Source organism: Rhamphochromis sp. 'chilingali' (genome assembly GCF_963969265.1).
Source record: "Rhamphochromis sp. 'chilingali' genome assembly, chromosome: 22".
Lineage (NCBI taxonomy): Eukaryota > Metazoa > Chordata > Actinopteri > Cichliformes > Cichlidae > Rhamphochromis > Rhamphochromis sp. 'chilingali'.
Genome location: NC_137950.1, coordinates 8,788,951 through 8,810,918, shown reverse-complemented (window position 1 = coordinate 8,810,918; position 21,968 = coordinate 8,788,951). Strand labels below are relative to the sequence as shown.

Here is a 21,968-nt window from a genome sequence, read left to right as displayed (position 1 = left end):
AGTCTGAAGGCGATTCAGAGCTGATTTGTTGAGACAAGTAAAACGACCATTACAATAATCCAAACGAGAAGAGATAAAAGCATGAATAATCATCTCAAGTTCTGCCTTTGACACCAGTAGTCTGAGTTTAGAAATGTTTCTTAGATGATAAAAACAGTTCCGGAAAAGTTGTTTAGACTGTTTCTCAAGAGACAGTGGACTGTCAAATATAACACCTAAGTTTCTGAGGCTCGACTGAAGCTCGCACACAAGAATTTCACTCACATGTGCTGTACCAATGTACCTGCACATGTGATGTGACAATAAAAGTGATTTGATTTGATTTGATTTGATTTGAAATGAAGGGTCTAAAGGACTGAGAGCAGGAGCTATAATCAAAGTTTCTGTTTTTATCTGCATTTAACTGGAGAAAATTATCATTTAGATCATGGGGGCGATCGTGGCTTACGAGTTGGCAGTTCGTCTTGTAATCGGAAGGTTGCCGGTTCGAGCCCCAGCTCGTTCGTTGTGTCCTTGGGCAAGACACTTCACCTACTGCCTACTGGTGATGGCCAAAGGGGCCTATGGTGCGATATGGCAGCTTCGCTCCTGTCAGTCTGCCCCAGGGCAGCTGTGGCTACACCTGTAGCCTCCACCAGTGTGTGAATGTGAGCGTGAATGAATAGTGGAATTGTAAAGCGCTTTGAGGTTCTCGAAAAGCGCTATATAAATGCAATCCAAACTGGTTTGATTTCTGACACAATTATTTATAAAACTGAGATGTTTTGAAAGAACAGTATAACTGAATGTCATCAGCATAGAGATGATAAGAAATATTATTGTAACGTCTGATAATTTGGCCTAGAGGGAGTATATGCAGCAAAAAGAGAATCAGACCTAAAACAGATCCTTGAGGTACCCCAGAAGGCAGAACTGATGTTTCAGACAACACATGATTCATACAGACAGTAAAAGATCTCTCAGATAGATACGACATAAACCATTTTAAAACAACACCAGTAATCCTGAACAAGTCCTTCAGCCTATTTATCATGATGCTGTGATCAACAGTATCAAAAGCAGAGGTGAGATCCAAAATAACCAGAACGGTGTCTGCTGCCATCAGAATGTCACTAGACACTTTAAGTAAAGCGGTTTCAGTGGAGTGCAATTTGCAGAAACCAGACTGGAAAATGTCCAGAACGTGAAAGTCACAGAGCAAAAAAGAAAGTAAGTGGGTTGAAACGTCACACAAACCCCAAAAATGGGAAAAACAGGAGATATTGGATCTCAAACAGACAGCAGACTTCTATTTACCACGATCGGTCACTTTCAACTGCTCGTTACTGCAAATATGTAATTGGGCAATCACGTGGGAGCAGTGATTAGTGCCTTTGAGCATGTAGATATGGTCAATATAAGCTGCTGACCCAGCAAAATGAGGAAGAAGGTGATTTCAGTGACTCTGAATGTGGCTTGTTCTTTGTCCCAGACGTGCTGGACAGACGACCAGCATTTGCAGCATTTATAGAGTAGAGTCTGAAAAAGAGAAAACATGAGCAGCAGTTCTCTGGCTGAAAATACCTTGTTGATGTGGCTAGAGGAGAATAGCCAGAGTGCTACAGATGGGCTACAGCTGCTGAAGAACGCTCCTGTCACCTAAGGATAGGAAACTGAGTCTACAATTTCACTGACACTGGACAACAGAAGAGAGACAAAATCTTCTCTGGACATTTTCAAAATTTAGTATAAACAACATGACAACATAGATCCACCCTGTCTTGTATCAGTGGTTCATGCTGGTGGTATTTTCTTGGCAAAGCTTGGGGCCCTTAGTACCAGCTAAACATCATTTTACTGTTATATCATTGCATTAAAAGCTAATCTGAAGTTTTCATAGTTCCACATTACTGAGGTGGCTGTTATTTAATTAGTGGGTTTCATCAGTATCACAAATGCTTCCATAAAATATAATAAAATCATAAAATAGAAATGCGCAAGGACAAGAACACAACACAAGTGCAATACTTGACTACATGCACCAAGTCAGAGTTGATTACTGATCAAGCAACACCACAGAGATAACCTGTAATTAGTTATCGATGCTTTTGGGCTTCCATCTTAATCAACAATGACAAGAAAGTTCATCTGTTAGACAACAACAGGGAGGGAGAAACGATGAGAAACAAAGTTGTGAGACATCTAAAACACATACTACACTGGGTAAGTTAGCAGCTCTTTCATATTCAGCATTAGCGCAGTGTAGAACATGTGAAAAGCATCTGTGAATACGCCCAGTAAATATACAGTAGTACTTTGGGATGAAGCTGAAAGTGAGTGAAGCAGAAGATGCTCCAGTTATGAAGAAAAATCAGTAAAATTGATTTTTAAAAAATGTAGGCAGGAAATGAGCAGCAGAAAGAAGAGGACTGATTCATAAGTACTATGTTTGTTTAGTTCAAATGTGATGTTTACACTGAACTGTCTTTAAATCCTGAACACTGCAGCCACATGTCATCCAGCAGAGAGCGGTTTTATGGGAATTCAGCAGCGCCACATGTGATTACTGTGATTAGGGCCAAACAGCAGATCAGAACATGAATCATGAGCTGTGAAATCAACAACCAAACAAAATCAGTGAAGATGCCTGGATATAAAACAGGAACAGGAACTCAATGAAATTAAAAATAAAATTAACTTTGTCAATGATCCCAGAATTTTCCTCTGCTGATTACAGCTTGTAGTTGTGGAGAAAACCTAAGTGTAAAAGAATAACATAGTTATTGCATAGCTAATAATTAGTTTATTAGTATATTATTACCATTATCAAACGTTACTGCCAAGGTCAGGTTGGCACTAATCTTTGTGTTTATGTTGAAAGGAAGTAAAAAGGTGGGTTTTTTGTTCACATGCTGATCGTTTTGACTGTGCGTGTTACTGTGGAGCTGCTCAGACCATTAAACATGAGAGTTAACTGACTGTGTGTGCATTCATGTTAATTAAGGTGAAGAGGTTTCTTTCTCTCAGTTTAAAGTTGTCACCGGTGAACTGAATCATCAGCGTATGTGTGGTTTCACAGCCAAGCCATCTTATCTGGTATTGGTTTTATGGCCTGAACAACCTTTGATCTTCTCTTTTTTTCCCCTTTCTTTGCCGTCCTTTCCAGACAGGAGTGAATCAGACGTCTATAAGCTGTGCGTTTGGCTCTGTCTGTGGCACGTAGACACGGATGCCTGTTGTTGTGTAAGAACTAAATGAGGTTTTTTTCTCAGCTGTGACTTTGATTTTTCCATCATTATATCCTCTTTATTTCTTACTGACATTTTTGGCAATTTGTCTTTATTTGTCTATCTCCATGCTGGTGGTTTCTCTTAATTTAAATGATGAATTTTGCCAGTCAACATATGAGTTTTCATGTACAGGTAAACCCAAATCTGCATCATGATATTCCAGAGAACAGGATTTGCTTTCTGCCACTTTATTTTACCCAAAAGGAGGATTTTAAATAGTCAAGCTGTGAGTGAAGTACAGACCTCCAGCTGTAATTCAAGGGGTTTTAAAAAATTAAAAAATTTGACATTAACTGAAGGGATATAGATTGTCCTAAATTTTCAGAGGCTAAAAATTCATCGGACAATTCATTGACCTGGAGTTACAAAGCCAGGCGAGGTCGGTTCTCTTATTATTTCATGACAAGTTAATAAGATAAAAGGGGCATCATTATTCTGGAAAACCTCAACAAACCTGTCAGCGAAATAGCAAAAACTGTAGTAGAGGACAAATCAACACAAAAGAAGGAATGCACTGGCCAGTACAGCTATGCCAAAAGAGTTAAAAGACCACAGAAGACTGCTAAAGTGGACGATTACAGAAATATTACCTCGATTAAGAAAAAACCCTTCAAAACAAGTCTGTCAAATATAAAGCCAAGGGCAGAACTGGGCTGGCAAAGACTCCAATCTGGCTCAACTGGAGAGCTTTAGAAGATGAAGGAAGAATAAATATTGGACTACATTTTTATAAGTTTTATAGCTTTAACTTTACTGATAAAAGTGTCCCATGTGGCCATTGACGCCTTATTCTTTGCTTAAATTAAGATATCTCAAGGATTAATCTTTTTTTTTCTGGGCCGTTTTCCTTTTTGCCAATTGAACTGTATTTCTGCACAAAACAATTTCATGGTACGATTCTCCATTAAATTAAATTTGTGAGTGTAAGACTATCAACAAACTTACAACCAAGCCATGCTCTGCGTGTTTGCTTTAAGCTTTAATTTATGCAGGCCATGACACAGCGCTGACAAGGTTATATGGCCTGCGTCTGTGTCTTTAAAGGTTGTATATTAACATGGTGACATAGAAAGAACAGGTGGGTAGCGCTTAGAGGAAAGTTGAAAGAGGAGCAGACTTTCGCACAGGATTTATTTTTTCTTCAAAGCCTTGGTGGATCAGGCAAAGCTTTAATCAAGGCGATCATAAGTTAAGAGTTTTCCGAGTGTTTTGGTGACTTTACTGAACTGGATTCAGGATCGGTGGATACCATGGACTCTCTTTAACGGCTAAAAAACAGAAGCGCTCACCTCGGAGCTGAGAATGGGCTCGGGAAGCTGGTTACTGTGTTTGTTCATCTTTGGAATTCTTGTGGCATCGTGTCCTGGTGTTGGACAATGTGGGAGTGGGATTACAATCAACGTTATACTGTTGGATGATGAGGACTCTCCCTGGAGCCTCCAGTATGTGGAAGGAGAAATACTGAAGGCCATAGAGAAAGATTCAGCCATTAATGCTGCCCAGGGTAATGAAATTAAAAACTAAAACAGAAAACAAACAAACCACATGACAAATCCGCACAAAATCAGACCTTTTGATCTCTCGCAACAGCACTCTCTATATACAGTATGTATATTGGTACACTCATGTTTATACATATTGATAATTTAACACATATGTCACTGACTATTATTGTTCATTTATATTTACTGCTTTGCATACTGTTCCTATTTTCAGATTTTCATGTTGCTTTTCCCAAAAGTAACAATTTTAAAGCTGTTTTAGGAATTATTCAGGGATTTCACTATTAAAGACTAAAAAAGTATACAAGAAAAGTAAAGCTGCTACTGTTAACAGATATTCTGTAGTTAGTTTCATAAACTAGCAGATTAAAGATCGTTATCCTATTAATTACAAGGAAGCTACCTGCAATGCTTATTAGCTTACTAGCATAAAACGCTTGTTCTACTAAGCTAGGAGCTATCTTATACTAGTTTAGCCTGACTTTTGGTCAACATGACAACATACAGTTTGGTGTTATTTTTGACTCACCCACAGTCTGCAATGATGCCATTATGCAAAAAGTATTGACACCTATTATTTAAGATAATTAAACATAAAAGGTTTTTTTTGGCTAGCAGGAATTTTTTATCTAGCCAAGTTTTTATTAAGTGGCTGTTAGGAAAGCCCTGTAGGGTTTATTTCTAAGCATTATCAATAAAACTTAAACAGAATGTCCCAGTTTATGACACAGGTAATCAAAAGTAGTTGTCTTGTTTGCCAGCTGAAATTTGTTGGTGTTTTATTTTTATTAGCAACTATGATTTTTCAGCTGTAGCTAGCTATTTAAGCTTACATGGTTCTGTGTCTTTTACTGTTGTGGAGTGTAAACTTCCCCAAATTAATAGATTTTACATATATGGTAGAATTCAGGGCCTACTTCCTCCACACACACACACACACACACACACACACACACACACACACACACACACACACACACACACACACACACACACACACACACACACACACACACACATTTTATTTCTCTTTAAAACAAATCTAATATCCACATACACACTGCAGTTCAAAATGGAGAGAAAGTCAAAACTAACATCTGGAACTTTCTTTCTTTCCACACACCCAAGATCCAGCTGTGACTTTTAACCTAACTGCGAATTTCAGTGGGTTTGACACAACCTTATACTGGCACCGAGGCTGCCGGAGCAGTTCATGTGAAGCAGTTGCAGAGCTAAACAACCTGACGGTAAGTAGCTACAGTTTTATATTAAAAAATAGAAAGAATATTAGCATGTTGGATGCACATATACATGAGCTTGTGTAACCCTGAGATCTTGCTTCCACAGGACATTCATTTATGGGTTTATGCACCTTTTAGTTCGCAGACCTGCTCTCCTCATTAATGCCATAGACACCTTTTTTGTGCAAGACCACAAATCAAAATAAGACTATGCCAGTCTCAGTAAATCTCTGTAAAAACTTAACAGAATCACTGCTAAGCCAACGAAAACTATTATTTCACTTCCTTTCTGAACACCCCAGTTTTCCTTCAACTACTGTCAAAGACATGCCTTGCTTGGCCTGCTGGTATTTGCTGTCTACTGCCGAAGTCCCACACGACAGCCAAGCTTGAGTCGACTCCTGCTCCAGTTTGCCCCCATGGCAGGCACGGGACACCTTAAGGCCACAGCCCCTTGCAACTGCCTCAGCTAAGGAGGTTCAGAATATGTGTCACCCCTCACCCTAAAAATCTTTTCTAAGCTTTTCCAGAGGTTGAGCTGAAGATCTCCTGGACTAGGGGCCTCTGCCCGATGCTCCCAGCGTACCTTTACTGTACCACTTGGTAGTTACTTGACAGCTCAACTCTCTACCTAGCCAAGACATCTGGTCCAGATGTGATGATGGGATTACAAAATCAAATATCAGTACCGAGTGCACTTATGAATACCCTTTGCAGGCCATTTCCCAGCCTTCAGCCCTCCAAGTTTAATTGTTATTAGCATGCAACATAAGAATGTGAACAATGAAAACTCCCAGCTGGAGTCCGCAGCTGGGCCATCTTCTTCCCCCCGCTTATGCGTTCGGTGCATAAGCGCAAATGACGGTCAGGACCCGTCCCCCAACTTGAGAGCAATCCTCTTGTCCACTGGGTGAAACCCAAACATACAGGCACATTGAGAGCATCTGACATGGACCCCTCTTGAATGCCTCCTAGGTGAGGTTTTTAATGTCCAACTAGGAGGAGATTTGATATATGGAAGAAATTCTCTCAACTGGCTTTGAGAAGAGCAGGTTGCAGAGTAGCAGTTGGATAGCTAATAGAAGAAGGTCTGGGTGTTTCCACCTCGTGCTTAGGAAAAAAGCATGTATTTTACTTTAGAAATATTTGCAAATTATAGAATTTAATGAGATAAATCTCTGAAAAACACTCCACAGCCATGAACAAGACACAAGTAGAAAAGAGGATGATGTTTGATTCAAATGCACTTGATTAACTTATCATCAGTAAGTGCGAACACCTCTATAAAAGCAGAGGTTTTAACAGTTTGCTGGTCTGGAGCATTCAGGTAATGCCAGGATTAAGACAATGCCAGGAGTAGATGTTCCAGCAAATTCACCCAAAGCCCAGACCGCGCAATGCTCAGAGAAACTGCAAAAAACCCAAGCGCTACAACCAAACACACCTTATTAGCACAATGCCCTCATACTAACTGTCAAACACCGTGGTGGAGGGGTTCTGTTTGGGGCTTGTTTTGCATCCACAGGATCTGGGATCGTTGCAGTCACTGAGTTGACCATGAATTCCTTTTAAGATGTGAGGCCATCTATCCAACAGGTTAAAAATGGTTCATGCAACAATAATCAAAGCACAGCGGCAAATCTACAACATAATTGCTGTGAAATGAAAGGATCAAAGTGCTGCAAAGGCCCAAAGTTCAGCCTGCCTGAAATTCTGTGTGAGCAACGTTCTAAAGAAGATGGGGGCAAAATTGCATAAGAATGATTTTAGAGATAAAATGATGACAAAATCATACAGAAAACTTCAAGGTATTCCTGCTGAAGGCACTTGTACAAGCAGGGCTGGGGTCTCAGTTTAACACAAAGTCTTTCACATGATTCTATAAGGTCCTATATAAATTCCAAGTAATGTCTTATTATGCACCACACCTGAGATTTTGCACAGTTCTATGGCGTATTGAGTTTGTCTGAGTAGTGTAGTAAACAGATGTTTGCTTGTTTGCTTGTTTTTTGCCTTGGTGCATGCTTCAAGTTTGGAGTATGGAGCATGTAAAATGTTCAAGTTACAAGGCTTTTGGATATGTTGCATCATTTGCGATTTTATCTGAGCAGGTGTTGTAATAAAAATATTTTAGACTTTGTTACACCCTGATGACTTTATTATGTTATATAGTAAAATAAACCTGCTGTCCCACAGTGAGAACATTTTTCCACAAACCACTTCTAGTGCAAGGAAAACAGGTCGATTTCCAAGAACCTGGAAGAAAACAAGAGTTTGGGTCTCAGGAGTTTAAAGATCAGGCAAAATTTACATAAAAATCTGTGAATTATTCGCTGTATATGTTTTTATTTTTGCAGGAATCAGGAAATCTGGGATGTGCTGTGCTTGGACCCACATGCACCTATGCTACTTTCCCAATAGTTGAGTAAGTTCTGAATTTTTCAAGGACATGATTCTGCCAATAAGCTTGAAAAGGACACTTCAGATTTTCAAACAGGTTTTGCCTGTGTTGCACTATGCTTATCGTTCACCCGTTTATCATAATTAGTCGATACCATTGTCTCCCACTCTTTTTTATTCTCTTCTTCCAGTAAGGAAGCCGGCATGAGTCTCAGTAGACCCATTCTCTCAGCGGGAAGCTTTGGTCGCTCGTGCGACTACACCTTCAACTTGCAGCGACTCCTGCCACCTGCACGCAAGATCGCTGACTTTGTCACCCAGTTCTGGAAAGAAAACAATGAGCTCAAACCTTCATGGAAGGCAGCGTATACTTATAAAACAACGAACCCCACAGAGGAATGCGTTTGGTGAGTAACCCATCTTTAAGGAGAGACTCATCTGTTGTGAGCTATTACAAAATCTAATAAATTATATTTTTAATTATATTCTAGTTACATTTTTAAATGTAATAAAATGTTTTTAATTTAAATTATGCATTATATTCATTTTCATCTTCAGGTATGTAAGTGCAATTGAAGCGACGGTGGAACCGCTTGCCTTAAATATTTCAATAACGCCTCTACGCAGTCCCACAGAACTGCACAGCGTGCTTACATTACGCAACAGGACATCCAACTGTAAGAATTTGATGTATTTTTCTCAAACAAGATTGAAAACCTCTCTGTTTTCACAGCGAGACATAACAATGGCTTCAGTTTGCTGGGACAACACACACAGACAGTTTGGATTCTATTTTCCTAAGAGAGCCCAGGGCCTACAAAGCACATTTAATTCAACTATTGAGTTTGTTAACGCTGTCATCACGAGGGAGACTCGGAATTTTCTGTTTCAGAAGGAGAGCTAGCTCGAGGGCCATAATAGCTTTTCTTTGAACTTCCTGCTGCATATTTTTACGCCACATTATGAAGGGTGAATTAAAAAAACATCAACAGTATCAGGCTATGCTTGATGGCTTTAGGTTTTGGTATTAACTTTGGTTTCAAGGTTGAAGAAGTAATTTAAATGGAAATCAAGTTTGTATTTGAGTCCCAAGGCCAACTAGGCAAAAAAACAGAAGAAAAAAAATAACTGAAAGACTGTTCTGTTACAAATACTTCTCCGCTGCAGTGTTCATCATGTGTGGATCACCAATGGACCTAGTGGAAATTAAAAACGGCTCTAAGGCTGCGGACAGCAGTGATATCGCCTTCATCCTCATTGATCTTTACAGGTTAGTGCTGTTGAATCATTTCACTTCTGTTCCTATTTATTCCACTTGTTTTCTTTTTCTCTAACCCCACAGCAGTGATTCACAATCAGTACTTCAGGAAATTTTTGCACATGTAGAATTTTTCATCAGACCTCTGCTGATTCCTCTACACAGTGATGTATACTACACCAACACATCGTCGCTGCCAGAAATGAAGAACGTGTTGGTGCTCACCATGCCGAACACCCGAAGCTACAGAATCAACCCAGACCTTAAAGACAACAACACGGTGAGCAAACCAGAAATACACAACTTCTCTCTTTGCAGTGCTTCTGTAGCAATACAAAAAAGGTTAGCTCTGATTGGCTGTTTTTGTTCCGCTCACTCTGAATAATCAACTTGTAGGGTTTTAAGGGAAAATAAGGGATTAACAACACAGGACCATGCCAACCAGAAATGGACCTCGGAAGAGTTAATAATAAATGTTCAATGAAATATCATTAAATAACGTCTTCACTGAGTAAAAAATATATAAAATAATTCATCACCTGTGTAGTGAAGGATGCATCTTAGAGCTCCTTCACTCAAATCTAAGGGCTGTACTGAGAAAGTAGTTCCAACCATCTGTCTCTGTCTGTTCCTCTGCAGATGAACGACTACATGGCCGCGTACCATGACGCAGTGCTCTTTATTGGCCAAGTGATGAGAACAATTTCTAAACAAAATCAGTCTCAGCTTCACAGGACGGAATATGTGAATGTAAATTACTTCAGAAACACCAAATTTACTGGTAAGGCAGGTGGAAGATAACAGCGAGGAGGGGGAAGTGCTTGCATACAAGCTGCAAGTATGTGTATTAGCAAATACACAAGAATTTACACAAGTTAGCATTTAATACTTTTTTGGCAGCTGCAGATAGTTGCAGTTAAGCATACTGAGCAAAACAGTAATAAATGCTAAAATTAGCTCGTGAAAAGTGGGAAAACACCATCCACCAAAACACTAATGAGCTGATCTCAGAGCAGACATGGCTACTGTGAGGTCGAACAGATGGAGGCTGTCAACTGCTATCACTTCTTTGTGTTTTCATTGACACAAAGAGTGTTGGTATAACAGCCCGCAGCTGTAAGCAGCCGGTTGTGAGTGCAAGTTTGACTGAGAGACGCATTAAAGGTTTACAGCTGACACACACGGTGAAATGAAGCGAACAGAAGTTTAAAAACGTTTGTGTGATTCTGCTCAGGGATTGCTGGGAATTATACGCTGGACGAGTACGGGGACAGAGACGTGGCTTTCTCAATCATCTACACCACTACTGACAACAAGGTATCTTTTTCTCCCGTTTTCTTTTTTGGCATTTAGCAGTGAATACACGAAGAAAAGATTCAAAATAAAACCTTACTGTGCTGCATCTCTTGCTTCTGGTTTGATGCTAAAATGTGTCTTTTTGTTTTTTTCCTCCCCTCTTGTGTCACACCCAGTACGATATTTTATTCACATTTGACACGGAGCGCAATAAAACCACAGTGGTGGAGGAGGCTCCTAAGTTCATCTGGGGGAAAAGACTTCCCAATAACATGCCAGACAGCGGTACATCGAAAGACACACACACACACACACATACACATGTTTAGCTATATCATTGAGTTCAGTGGGCACAACCTCAAAATATGTCTTAACCTTAATATTTTAAAGATTTATGTTAAGAGAACTTCCTTTTTTGTCCTCTAGAAAGAAGGCATGTCCACCATAATGATTTAGATCTCCACAACAAGGCCTGATCAGTTTGCATCCACTCAGTCAGGTCGTTTTCAAAGACTTGCACTAATCCAGGTTCCGGTGAATTATATGTAAGGCTTCAGCTGTGGTTTAAGCACCTCTCTGTTTGTGTCCCTGTTTTCATTTAATAAGCATTAATGGTGGGTATGAACAGGAGGAAAAGTTATAGCAACCACAAACTGCTCCACGTACATCAACTTTTGCATGTTTTATATGAAGTGGTTTTATGGCTCAGTTCTTCTTTTGTTTCCTGTAGATGACCTCCTCACAGCCCTATCTGAGATAAGCTTAAATATTATGGCACTTGAACGCTCGGCCCATGTTTATCTTTTGTCCTCTGTGTGTCAGAAGCATCGGCTTGGAACCCTGCGATTGTGATTGTGTTGGCTGTTACTGTGGTCGTAGTGGCCACGATCGCCTTTATTTTCTACAGGTATGCCGTAGCACATGGAACATGAGAATAACGGAGTTATTAAGTGTGTGGCAGATTTTAATTAAATGTTTGGATTCTCTGCAAAAGGTCATGAATTTACATAAATGATTTTGGCCCCATCATATAATGGCATATATAGTAGTACGGTAGATACACTGCTCCAAAAATTGCAGGAAAACTTTGAAAACACGACAGCTTTTAATGAGAAAAAAAACACAGTGGATATTCACATTGATGGGGACTTGGTAATGTGTTAGGAGTGATAAAGTGCCCCAAAATGTAATGGAAATGTAATGATCAACCTACAAAGGGCTGAATTCAAAGACACCCCCAAAAATCAAATTGAAGAAAAGAAGCAGCAGGCTAGGCCACTTTACAACATGCTCCTGATGAGATAATGGATGGTGTCCTGGGGGATCTACTCCCAGATCTGGACCTGGGTGTCACTGAGCTCCTGGACAGTCTGAGGTGCAACCTGACAGCTTCAGATGGGCTGAAACTGAAACCAAAGGTGTCAGGCAAGTGTGGAGGCCAGACATCGGTATCATCGTCCAGAAACTTCCTGCATACTCTCAGCATATAAGGATGGGCATTGCTGTGTATTCAGAGGAAGATTTCATCCTGATACCCGATGCCAGTCAGGGTCTGTAGACATCTCTGCGTCCCTCTATGTATATGCCTCCCCAGTGCATCACTGACCCACCACCAAACCAGTCATGCTGAAGGATGTTACAGACAGCATTGCATTCTCCACGGGTTCTCCAAACCCTTTCACTTCTGTCACATGTGCTCAAATGAACCTGCTCTCATCTGTGCAATGCACAGGGCTCCAGTGGTGGACCTGCCTGTTTTGGTATTCTGTGGAAATGTGAATTAGGCTCCACAGTGCTGGGCAGTGAGCACAGGGCCCACTGGAACACGCTGGGCCCTCAAACCAGCTTCATGAAGTCTGTTCTGATTGTCTGGTCAGAGACATTAACACTAGTGTCCTGCTGGAGCTTTGACAGTTCTCATCTTGCACAAAAAAGTGGGTTAAAGATCTTCTCCAGGCCTGTCCAGAGTAACTGTCTGTGTCCTGAAATCTCCTCTGTGCTCTTGAGACTGTCTCGGGAGACACAGCAAACCTTTTGTAAATGGCACGTATTAATGTGCCAACATGGAGGAGTTGGACTACCTGTGGAGCCTCTGTAGGGTCAAGGTATCACCTCATGCCACCAGGAGTGACACTGACCCCAGAAAAATGCAAAAGTAGTGAAAAAACCATCAGAAAAGATGAAGAGGGAAGAAAATGTCAGCGACCTCCACCTGAAACTGAACTAACCTCCTCTAAACTGACCAGATTAGTGTCCCAGACGTGTAACTGGCTTGATGCTACACTCTGATTAAAAGGTGCTACAATTATCTTTTAGAGCTGTGTATATACGGACTTTCAGGTTACATGAAAAATAATCTGAAAGTCTGTATGTACTATACAGGTTATAGCTCTATTACACTCTCTAAAACATGGACTCATGACATGAAATTTAAATTGAAAGCTGCCTTTTATAAACATAGGAGTCAGATGCTTTTCGTGCAACCAACCTTTACCAATAATCTCCTGATGCAGTTTTTTCTTTCCCGCATAGACAGAACAGAAGAGATCGACTGCTCAGGAAGCGCTGGTCCCACGTGAACTCTGATCTCATCACGCTGATGGAAAATGATGACATCAACGTCATCTCCCTTAATGTAAGTGAAAACACCTCAGTAAACACCTCAGTCAAGTCAGCTTTAAGAATGCTGTGACAGCGACCTTCCTCTAACCCCCGTTAGATTGAAAGTAAGAAGAAAAAGAAGTTCAAGATCCGCTGTGCGCTCTACGATAAGAAGGTAGATGGACAGCATCCTGCAGTGTTTTCCAAATCAGTCAGCATCTAGTGCTTTTGCACTGATGAAAGTGAGTTAGCAGATGTAATCTGGTTGGTGCTTCTGCAATATTTCTTTCAGATTGTGATCTTGAAGGAGCTGAAGAACTCGGATGGGAACTTTGATAAAACCCAGAAAAGGGAGCTCAATGCGGTAAGACGTCTTATCACACTGAAATCCTTTTACTGCCAGCCCTCTTTGTTAATGTTTATCCAAACTCACTAGCACTCCACATGTTTGCCCCCCCCTGCAGCTATTGCACATCGACTACTACAACCTCACAAAGTTTTACGGCACAGTCAAGTTAGATCACGGTGTCTTTGGCGTGTTTGAGTATGGCGAGCGAGGCTCGCTCAGGGTACGTGTAGCAAAACTTTCAATTTAAATCCATCTTCAGGTCTCAGTTTAAACACAGCCGTCAAGAAGTGTGAAGAATAAAAGCGTATTAATGCAGAACTGGGGTGTCTTTTTCTTTTTCAAGTATGTGCTGAATGACAAGATTTCATACCCAGAGGAGACCTTCATGGACTGGGAGTTCAAGATCTCTGTCATGTACGACATCGCCAAGGTGAGAGAGAAGTGCTCGACTTTGCCCGTGAGCAGAACAATTATCAAAGTTAAGCATTTGCAAGCATCACATGCGGTGTGTGGCATGATAAGAGACCACACAAGTGGAGATTGACTCGTTACTCGCCGCCCTGAGCGGAAAAACGGTCACGTGTATCTGCCATAAAGCAGCAGCATTCACTAAACACCATAAATCATTACAGAGGACAATGCAATGAATGACAGGATCGGTTTTTGTACTGAGAGCTTGACATAGTTAGTAGCAATCTGTCTTAATACATAACTGAAAAAGGGTTATGAAACTTAGCGTTAGTCAATATTACTCACCATTCATGCAGCGTGACATAAAAGATCCCTGAATAACTGGTAATAAACTTTTGTACCTGATGTAAACTGCAATGGGATCACTTCACCTGTTACCGTATAATAAACTGAACCCAGAACATCATCATCAAAAAGAAAGGAAGGTTCGCTCAATCCTGACACTTATTTCACGTGAGTAATAATCGTTTACTAAAACTTTAGAAGTTCTATCAAAAGCCAAACGGACAAACTGAGTGTAATGTGACTGCCAGGATTACACAGCGCTGTGCAAAAGTCCCCTCATGTCTTCATAGTTTGCTTCCAAGGAGCCAGATTTTGTTGCTTTGTTCAAACGACTCTTAAGCAATAGTTTTGCAGGCTTTCTGAAAATCTTTTAAAGTTTTTATTTAGACATTGGCTGCTTTTTCACTCATTTTTTGTCCAGTAGACTATGCAAGCATAAAAAAAGGGATGAACCAGTGTTGTATCTACACATAACAAACAACTTTGCAAAGAACCCATTTTTAAACTATCTTTAGTCATGTTGTCACTGTGAGCTGAAGGATGGACAAGCATAAAGAAAATGGATTTATAGTTTCAATAAGAAGTACATATAGTGAAGAGGCCTCCTTATCTGTAACAACTGTGATCAAAACAAAGCCATTAAAAGACTGTGCCTCTACAGTTTGATCAGTTTGATTGACGTCACAGTGCGATAAACAACTTGGCAACTTACCAGAAAGACTCAATATTATCCCACTAGTTAATAATTAAATGATTAAACATTTAAAATGTAACATTTAAGTGTTGGTGGGGTTTTTTGTTCTAAGCTTGTTGTTTGATAAGTCAGACCCTGTGAAGGCACAGTAAGCTTTTATATAAGTATTTTTTTCTGGCTCAAAATTATTAAAAAGGTTTGGTTTAAATGAAGAGCAGGATTACACAGGTCTGCAACCAAAAGGTGCATAGGATCTTTTGACTGCTTCTCATAGATTTTTACTCACTGAAACGAGGAAAAATATTTTAAAAATTCAATTTTGTCAGGTTTTCTTAATTCATGTTTTTAGTTTAATGTAAACTCTTCATGTTTTGCAAAAGCAAACTGTATGTAATGGAGGGAAATGGAGGTCATTTTTGGATTCAGCACCCTAAAAAACATAACATTTTCCAAAAATATCCCATGCGACTGAAAAAATAAATTGTTTTTGCAGACCTGTGTTATGGGAGCTGCTGTTGCACTTGCCTCTGCCTGCCAGCAGAGGTCATTAAACACCAGATTACTCACCGCCTCTTTGATTTTCCATAAATCTCATTACTTCCACCAGTGGAAGGTGTAATGTTGCTCTGAATCCTCTGTGCAGGGCATGTCTTACCTCCATGCCAGTGACATTCAGGTTCACGGTCGCCTCAAATCCACCAACTGTGTGGTGGACAACCGCATGGTGGTGAAGATCACAGACTTTGGCTGCAATGCTTTTCTTAGCCCCTTCCAAGGTGACGCCGCAAACAAAAATCCTCCTGAAATATCTTTTTGTTCTCTTCTTTACCTGCTAACGTTTGTCTGTCTCCACATCATCCTGTCAGACTTGTGGACAGCTCCGGAGCATCTGAGGAACGAGGGCACGTCTCAGAAAGGAGACGTCTACAGTTTTGCCATCATTGCGCAAGAGATTGTTCTCAGGAAGAACACCTTCTACACTGAATCCTGCTCCGACCGATCAGGTTTCCAACACTCAAATACAACACGTGACAGTTACAGTCATTTTGTTTGCAAATGATCATCTCTGCACCACCAAGTTCAGAATGAAAGAAAGAAGACCTGTTTGATCCGGAGCTACACTACAATGCCATCTGTGTGTTTCTCAACAGAAAAACTGTCCAGGCTCAAGTCATCCTACTTCAGACCTGATCTTAACTTTGAGACGGCTTCAGAGAAAGAATTAGAGGTTTTTTTTTTTCCATTCATGTGCCAGCTTTATTTTATTTTCAGCATCTGTTTTGTCTGTATTGTATTCAAATTGTTCTTTCCTCCTGTAAGGTGTACACGTTGATAAAAAGCTGCTGGGACGAGGACCCAGAAAAAAGACCTGACTTTAAGAAAGTGGAAATTTATCTGGGGAAAATCATCAGGTAATAATGCTCTCTTTATGTTATTGCTGTTTTCAGCTATCAGTGTGCATGTCCTGGTGTAGCCTTTATAGTTTCTGGGAAACGGATTACAGATTTCTAAATATATCTCCCTCCTCATATCCCTTTTCTTCTCCTCTTCATCACTCCAGTAAAATCCATAATCAGGAAAATGAGAGCTACTTGGATAACATGATCAGACGGCTGCAGATGTATTCCAGAAACCTGGAGTACCTGGTGGAAGAGAGAACGGCTCTCTACAAAGCTGAGAGGGATCGAGCTGACAATCTTAACTTTATGCTGCTGCCTGGGTTTGTTTACACTTAAAGAACAAATGCACATCATTAGACACTTAGAACAATCAGGACATAGATGCTAAATCATTCATGCACTGTTAGAGAATTCGTTTTATTTCTACATTAACAGTGACCAGCACTGAGTTTCAGTGGTTAGCACTGTCACCTTAAAGCAAGAAGGTCACCCCTTGCCTACGTTGGTTTTCTCTACGTTGGCTTGGTTTCTTCTCAGAGTTCAAAGACATCCATGTTAAGTTTATTGGTGATTCTAAATTAGGTGTAAATGTGATTGGCCGTGTATGTACTATGCCTCCAAAAACAAGTCAAAATTTGAAGAAGAAATATGCTAAAAATGCTAAGTGGCTGTAAAAGTTCAGCTAAGCATAAATTGTTGGATTGAATATTTTTAATGGGTAGTATACATTTATAGCTATATAATTTTTAAAAGTGAATATAAATTTGAGTTTAAACAGCATAAACTATTGGATTAAATAGTTGAAATAGATAAGTTAGTAGTTACAGTATATAGTTTAAAAAGCTAGCATAAATTAATGACAATAAATGATTAGAAAGGTTACTTTAAATTGTTTGACTGAATTGTTAAAATAAGTTTTGTAAACTGACGGTTAAAGCGTTTTAAAAGTTAGCATAAACTACTGGATTAAATATTTTAAATAGGTAAATTAGTGGTTAAATAATGTTTTCAGAGTCTCCTGCATGGGGTGGGAGATGACAGCTTAGCCACCATTGTCCTGTCACTCACCACCTCCACTGGGTCCATCCTAACACAGAGCTGGCCCTGCGGATCAGCCTGTTCAGTCTCTTCCTGTCCCCGGCAGAGATGCTGCCACCCCAGCAGACCACACTGTAAAAGATGGCTGAAGCCACCACAGAGTCATAGAAGGTCTTCTGGAGTGGAGGGCCCACTCCAGAAGACCTGAGACTCCGCAGCAGGTACAGCCTGCTCTGCCCTTTCCTGTAGAGGGCGTCTGAATTATGAGTCCAGTCCAGTTTATTGTTCAGATAAACACCAAGGTACCTGAAGCTGTCAACATTGCATTTTATTCTGTTGTATATAGTATTTTATTCTATTCTATTGTGTACAGTATCTTATTCTTATTATCTTATCCTATTCCAGTGTTTTTTCTTAATTTTTGCTTCTGTAACTTTGCACTGTCCACTTTCTGCTGTAAAAAACAAACAAACAGTGGGACTAATGGAGGTTATCTTATCTGATGTTAAAAAATTAGCATTAATGAATGGCTATAAATGGTTAAAAAGTTACCATACATTGTTGAATAAAATTGTTAAATGAATAGTTAATACAAACTGACTAATAAAAGGCCTAGTCTAATAGTAACCCTATTAATTAAAAGCTATATAGTTTTTAAAAAGCTAACACAAATTAATGGTTAAATAGTTACTAAATTAGCATACATTTGTCTCTTTAAATGGTTAGAAATGTTACCTTAATTATGAGTAAATAATTGAAATAATTAGTGTTAATTAATGATCAAAACGTTAGTGTAAATTAACAGTTAAATGGTTGTAACAAGTAGCATTATTGAACTGTTTAAAAAGGATAGTTATTTAAAAATAAACGATACATGGATGAAATTTATGAATGAACTGTTGGGGAAACTTGGGGGGGGCCTTTGGTTTAACCAACTCAAAATCAGAATGAAATCTCAATGGAAAAAATGTCTTTTCTTTATTATGTTTCTCTCTGTGGTTAAAAGCCCGGTGGTTAAAAGCCTGAAGGAGACCGGGGCTGTGGAGCCAGAGCTGTACGATGAAGTTACAATATATTTCAGTGACATAGTTGGCTTCACCACTCTGTGCCAGTACAGCACGCCGATGGAAGTTGTGGACATGCTAAACGACATCTACAAGGGGTTTGACAGCATCGTCGACCACCACGATGTGTACAAGGTATTGGCAGGGATGAAACCGAAGACATTCAGGCACCCGGCAATGAGCACAAACATCATGGTTTCCTTTACTATCCTCAGGTGGAGACAATAGGGGATGCCTACATGGTTGCTTCTGGTCTTCCAAAGAGAAACGGGAACAGGCATGCAGTGGATATTTGCCGCATGGCGCTGGACATCTTGGCATTCATGGGCACCTTCCAGCTCCGGCATCTTCCCGGTATTCCTGTGTGGATACGAATCGGTGTACACTCAGGTCTCTTCTTCTTTGTTTTTCATTTTTTAAACTAGTCATTTTGGCAAATCAATTCACCTCCTGCTGATCTTTACACTAATTCTTCTGTCTCCTGGTTGTTTGTGGGTTCAGGTCCCTGTGCGGCGGGCATCGTGGGAATAAAGATGCCCAGATATTGTTTATTCGGAGACACGGTCAACACAGCATCTCGTATGGAATCTACAGGACACCGTGAGTGGACACATGTAATGAACAAACTGATTTACACTGACATTTTCTCCAGCCGCTTCCTTTGTTCTCGTTATTTTACATGAATGACTTCCCGTACATTAGTCTAGCGCAATTATAGAAGCCAGCAGTCAGCCTAATTAAATAAAGTGACCACAGCCAAGCTCTGTTGTCTTTCTTTTTATCTCACAGCCCTGCGGATCCATGTCAGTCAGCCTACCATAGATATCCTGGAGAGAACAAACTGCAAGTTTGAGTATGAGATGAGAGGGGAAACATACCTGAAGGTAAAGGTTGGTCTCTACATTCAATGTAGCAGCATGTCAGCCAAATTAAATTGAGATACAGTGACAAAAACCTTCACTGCGACACTGATGCCAGTGACTGTGATGAATATGTGGGGTTTTTTTAGGGTAAAGGCACAGAAACAACTTACTGGTTGACAGGTGAAACTGGTGAAGACTACGATCTTCCTACTCCACCCACAACGTGAGCAAAAAGGAGATAAAATCCTTTCACATGCAGCTCCGCATCTGAGATTCACTCTTTCAACACGGTGCTTTCTCTTCCAGTGAAAACGTCCAGCGGCTCCAGCAGGACCTCGCCCACATGACCTTGACGTGTTTGGAGCGTCGCTCGCGAGGTTCCGTGCAAAGGAAGAAGCTGCTACCAAGTCAGAGCAAGGAGGACACCAGCGACCAGGGGTCAGAGGTCGAGTCTGAGAGCAGCCTTCCCGAGTACCTGCATCTAGCCACTGTGGATAACACACTCAGTACCTTCCTGTAGAGCATGCTGTAACTATTTGCCTGTTATTGCATATAGAGCAGGAAATCAAGCATAGAAAAATGAGGAATTAAAAGTCCTCAAATATTCACGCATTATTTCCTGCCATCATTTTGGGTGGTTGGAAACGGCGGGTGGAAACTTTGTACTATGTAATTGATGTAATGCTTTACCCACTCAAGTGTCATAGCTGAAAGCCAAAACCTTAGATTTGTGCAGTGCAGATTTTTTTTCTATAACCAGTTGGGGGATTTTGTTATCCTCCGTCAAAAGAAAAACGGTCAAAAAGGGCATTTTAGGCCAACTTTGAAGGTCAGGTACTCTGCTAAAACAAGATTTAGCATATTTAAGGATTCATTTTTATCCAAATTTTGATTCCAGGCTCAGCTTCTAGCTCTTTTTCCTTTTATGCCAAAATTATTTTTTGCTACATCTGTATTTTTACACCTGTGAATGTGTAATAATACGGTTCGGAAATTGATCTACATACATCTATAAAATAGTGTGGAAACCCAAACTGAAGTTATGAGGGGTCAAAGACACTTGGAAAAATAAAGAATAAATAAATAAATAAATGCACAAAATTTCAGCACCAGTTATATCGCAAAAAACAAACAAACCCAAACACAGCTGATGCTCATGTGGTCAGGTGGCAGCGCTTTTGGATTTGATTCACTTACTATGGGATGAGCCAGCCGCAGCACCCTCGCATGCCAGTGCAGATGCTGCTAATGGCCTGTTCAACTAACAAAACACAGGAACACGATAAGAACAGAAGAGGCTGTTTTGCACAGACAGAAATGCAGGTTCGCCCTTTTTGTGCATTGTACAGTTTGGAAAAGGTTTTAGAACTACAGTAATACATTTGTATTTGTAATATATCCTGTTGTTTTTGTCATTAATGTTCATTGATTGTTTCTGCTGCTTAGCTTAAAACTGGGTTATTCTATTTATGTACAGCGCTTAATGTGTATTTATTTCCACATTTGTCAGCCAGTAAGTAAATTATAGGTCTCATAAATATCTATAGACAATGCTTATAAAAGTCACAACTCAGCACCATCTGCATTTATTACTTTAACCAAATGACGGCCAGTTTTTGACTCCGTATACATCTCATGTCATGCAGAGGAGGCTGTATTGAGGAAGCTCAGGGAGGAAGATGCTGCACTGCAGGCCCTTGAAAAAGTGCCTTTGTTATTGTATAGAGCAGCGGTCCCCAACCTTTTTTGCGCCACGGACCGGTTTAATGTCTGACAGTATTTTCTCGGACCGGCCTTTAAGGTGTTGCAGATAAATACAACAAAATAAAATGATACGACCAAGACAAAAACTGGTATTTTGTAAACACAATAATGAAAGCAAAGTCACTGTGTAATTGTGTAACTTTATTAGCAGCGTCCTCCTGAAATGCGCCGCAACAGAGTAACATCAGTCGTGTCCAAATTCATGGGCTGCATCCTCCTGAGGACCCGGCCTTCGCGGTCTACGTAGGCCGGGTCCTCAGGAGGTCGGGTAGGCCGGAAGTAAACTGCTGTGAAATTGGACGGTCTAGCCTTCTGATTAGCGTCACTGCTGTGTCGGTGGAGTTTAATAAACTCGGCTGTCTGCTCCTTGCTATCTAAAATATAACAGGACACTGGCGTAAATTCTCGACCATTTCGCACTTCTGTTTAATCAGTTTTCTGTTTGACGTTTATTAATCGCCCGGGTGGGTTCC

General features: G+C 40.3%; 1 protein-coding gene across 5 annotated transcripts; it reads left to right on the top strand.

Annotated features, from left to right (window-relative positions):
• Nucleotides 1-4,343: 4,343 nt before the first annotated feature.
• gucy2cb (guanylate cyclase 2Cb) lies at nucleotides 4,344-21,584 on the top strand. 5 transcript variants are annotated; one of them, XM_080873468.1, is made up of 27 exons: nucleotides 4,344-4,773; nucleotides 5,900-6,018; nucleotides 8,370-8,437; nucleotides 8,604-8,819; nucleotides 8,971-9,089; nucleotides 9,580-9,682; nucleotides 9,836-9,950; nucleotides 10,310-10,451; nucleotides 10,905-10,987; nucleotides 11,143-11,251; nucleotides 11,792-11,873; nucleotides 13,499-13,601; nucleotides 13,686-13,742; nucleotides 13,860-13,931; nucleotides 14,032-14,136; nucleotides 14,260-14,346; nucleotides 16,010-16,142; nucleotides 16,233-16,370; nucleotides 16,518-16,594; nucleotides 16,687-16,778; nucleotides 16,928-17,086; nucleotides 18,811-19,003; nucleotides 19,084-19,258; nucleotides 19,370-19,468; nucleotides 19,658-19,752; nucleotides 19,878-19,954; nucleotides 20,038-21,584. In XM_080873468.1, the coding sequence occupies exons 1-27, from the start codon at nucleotides 4,572-4,574 to the stop codon at nucleotides 20,249-20,251; spliced, it is 3,234 nt and encodes a 1,077-aa protein (XP_080729594.1). In that variant the 5' UTR covers nucleotides 4,344-4,571; the 3' UTR covers nucleotides 20,252-21,584. The 5 variants fall into 5 exon arrangements, with proteins under 5 accessions (XP_080729594.1, XP_080729593.1, XP_080729592.1 ...); XM_080873467.1 differs by having other exon boundaries at nucleotides 11,789-11,873; XM_080873466.1 differs by having other exon boundaries at nucleotides 11,789-11,873; nucleotides 19,658-19,758.
• Nucleotides 21,585-21,968: the final 384 nt, after the last annotated feature.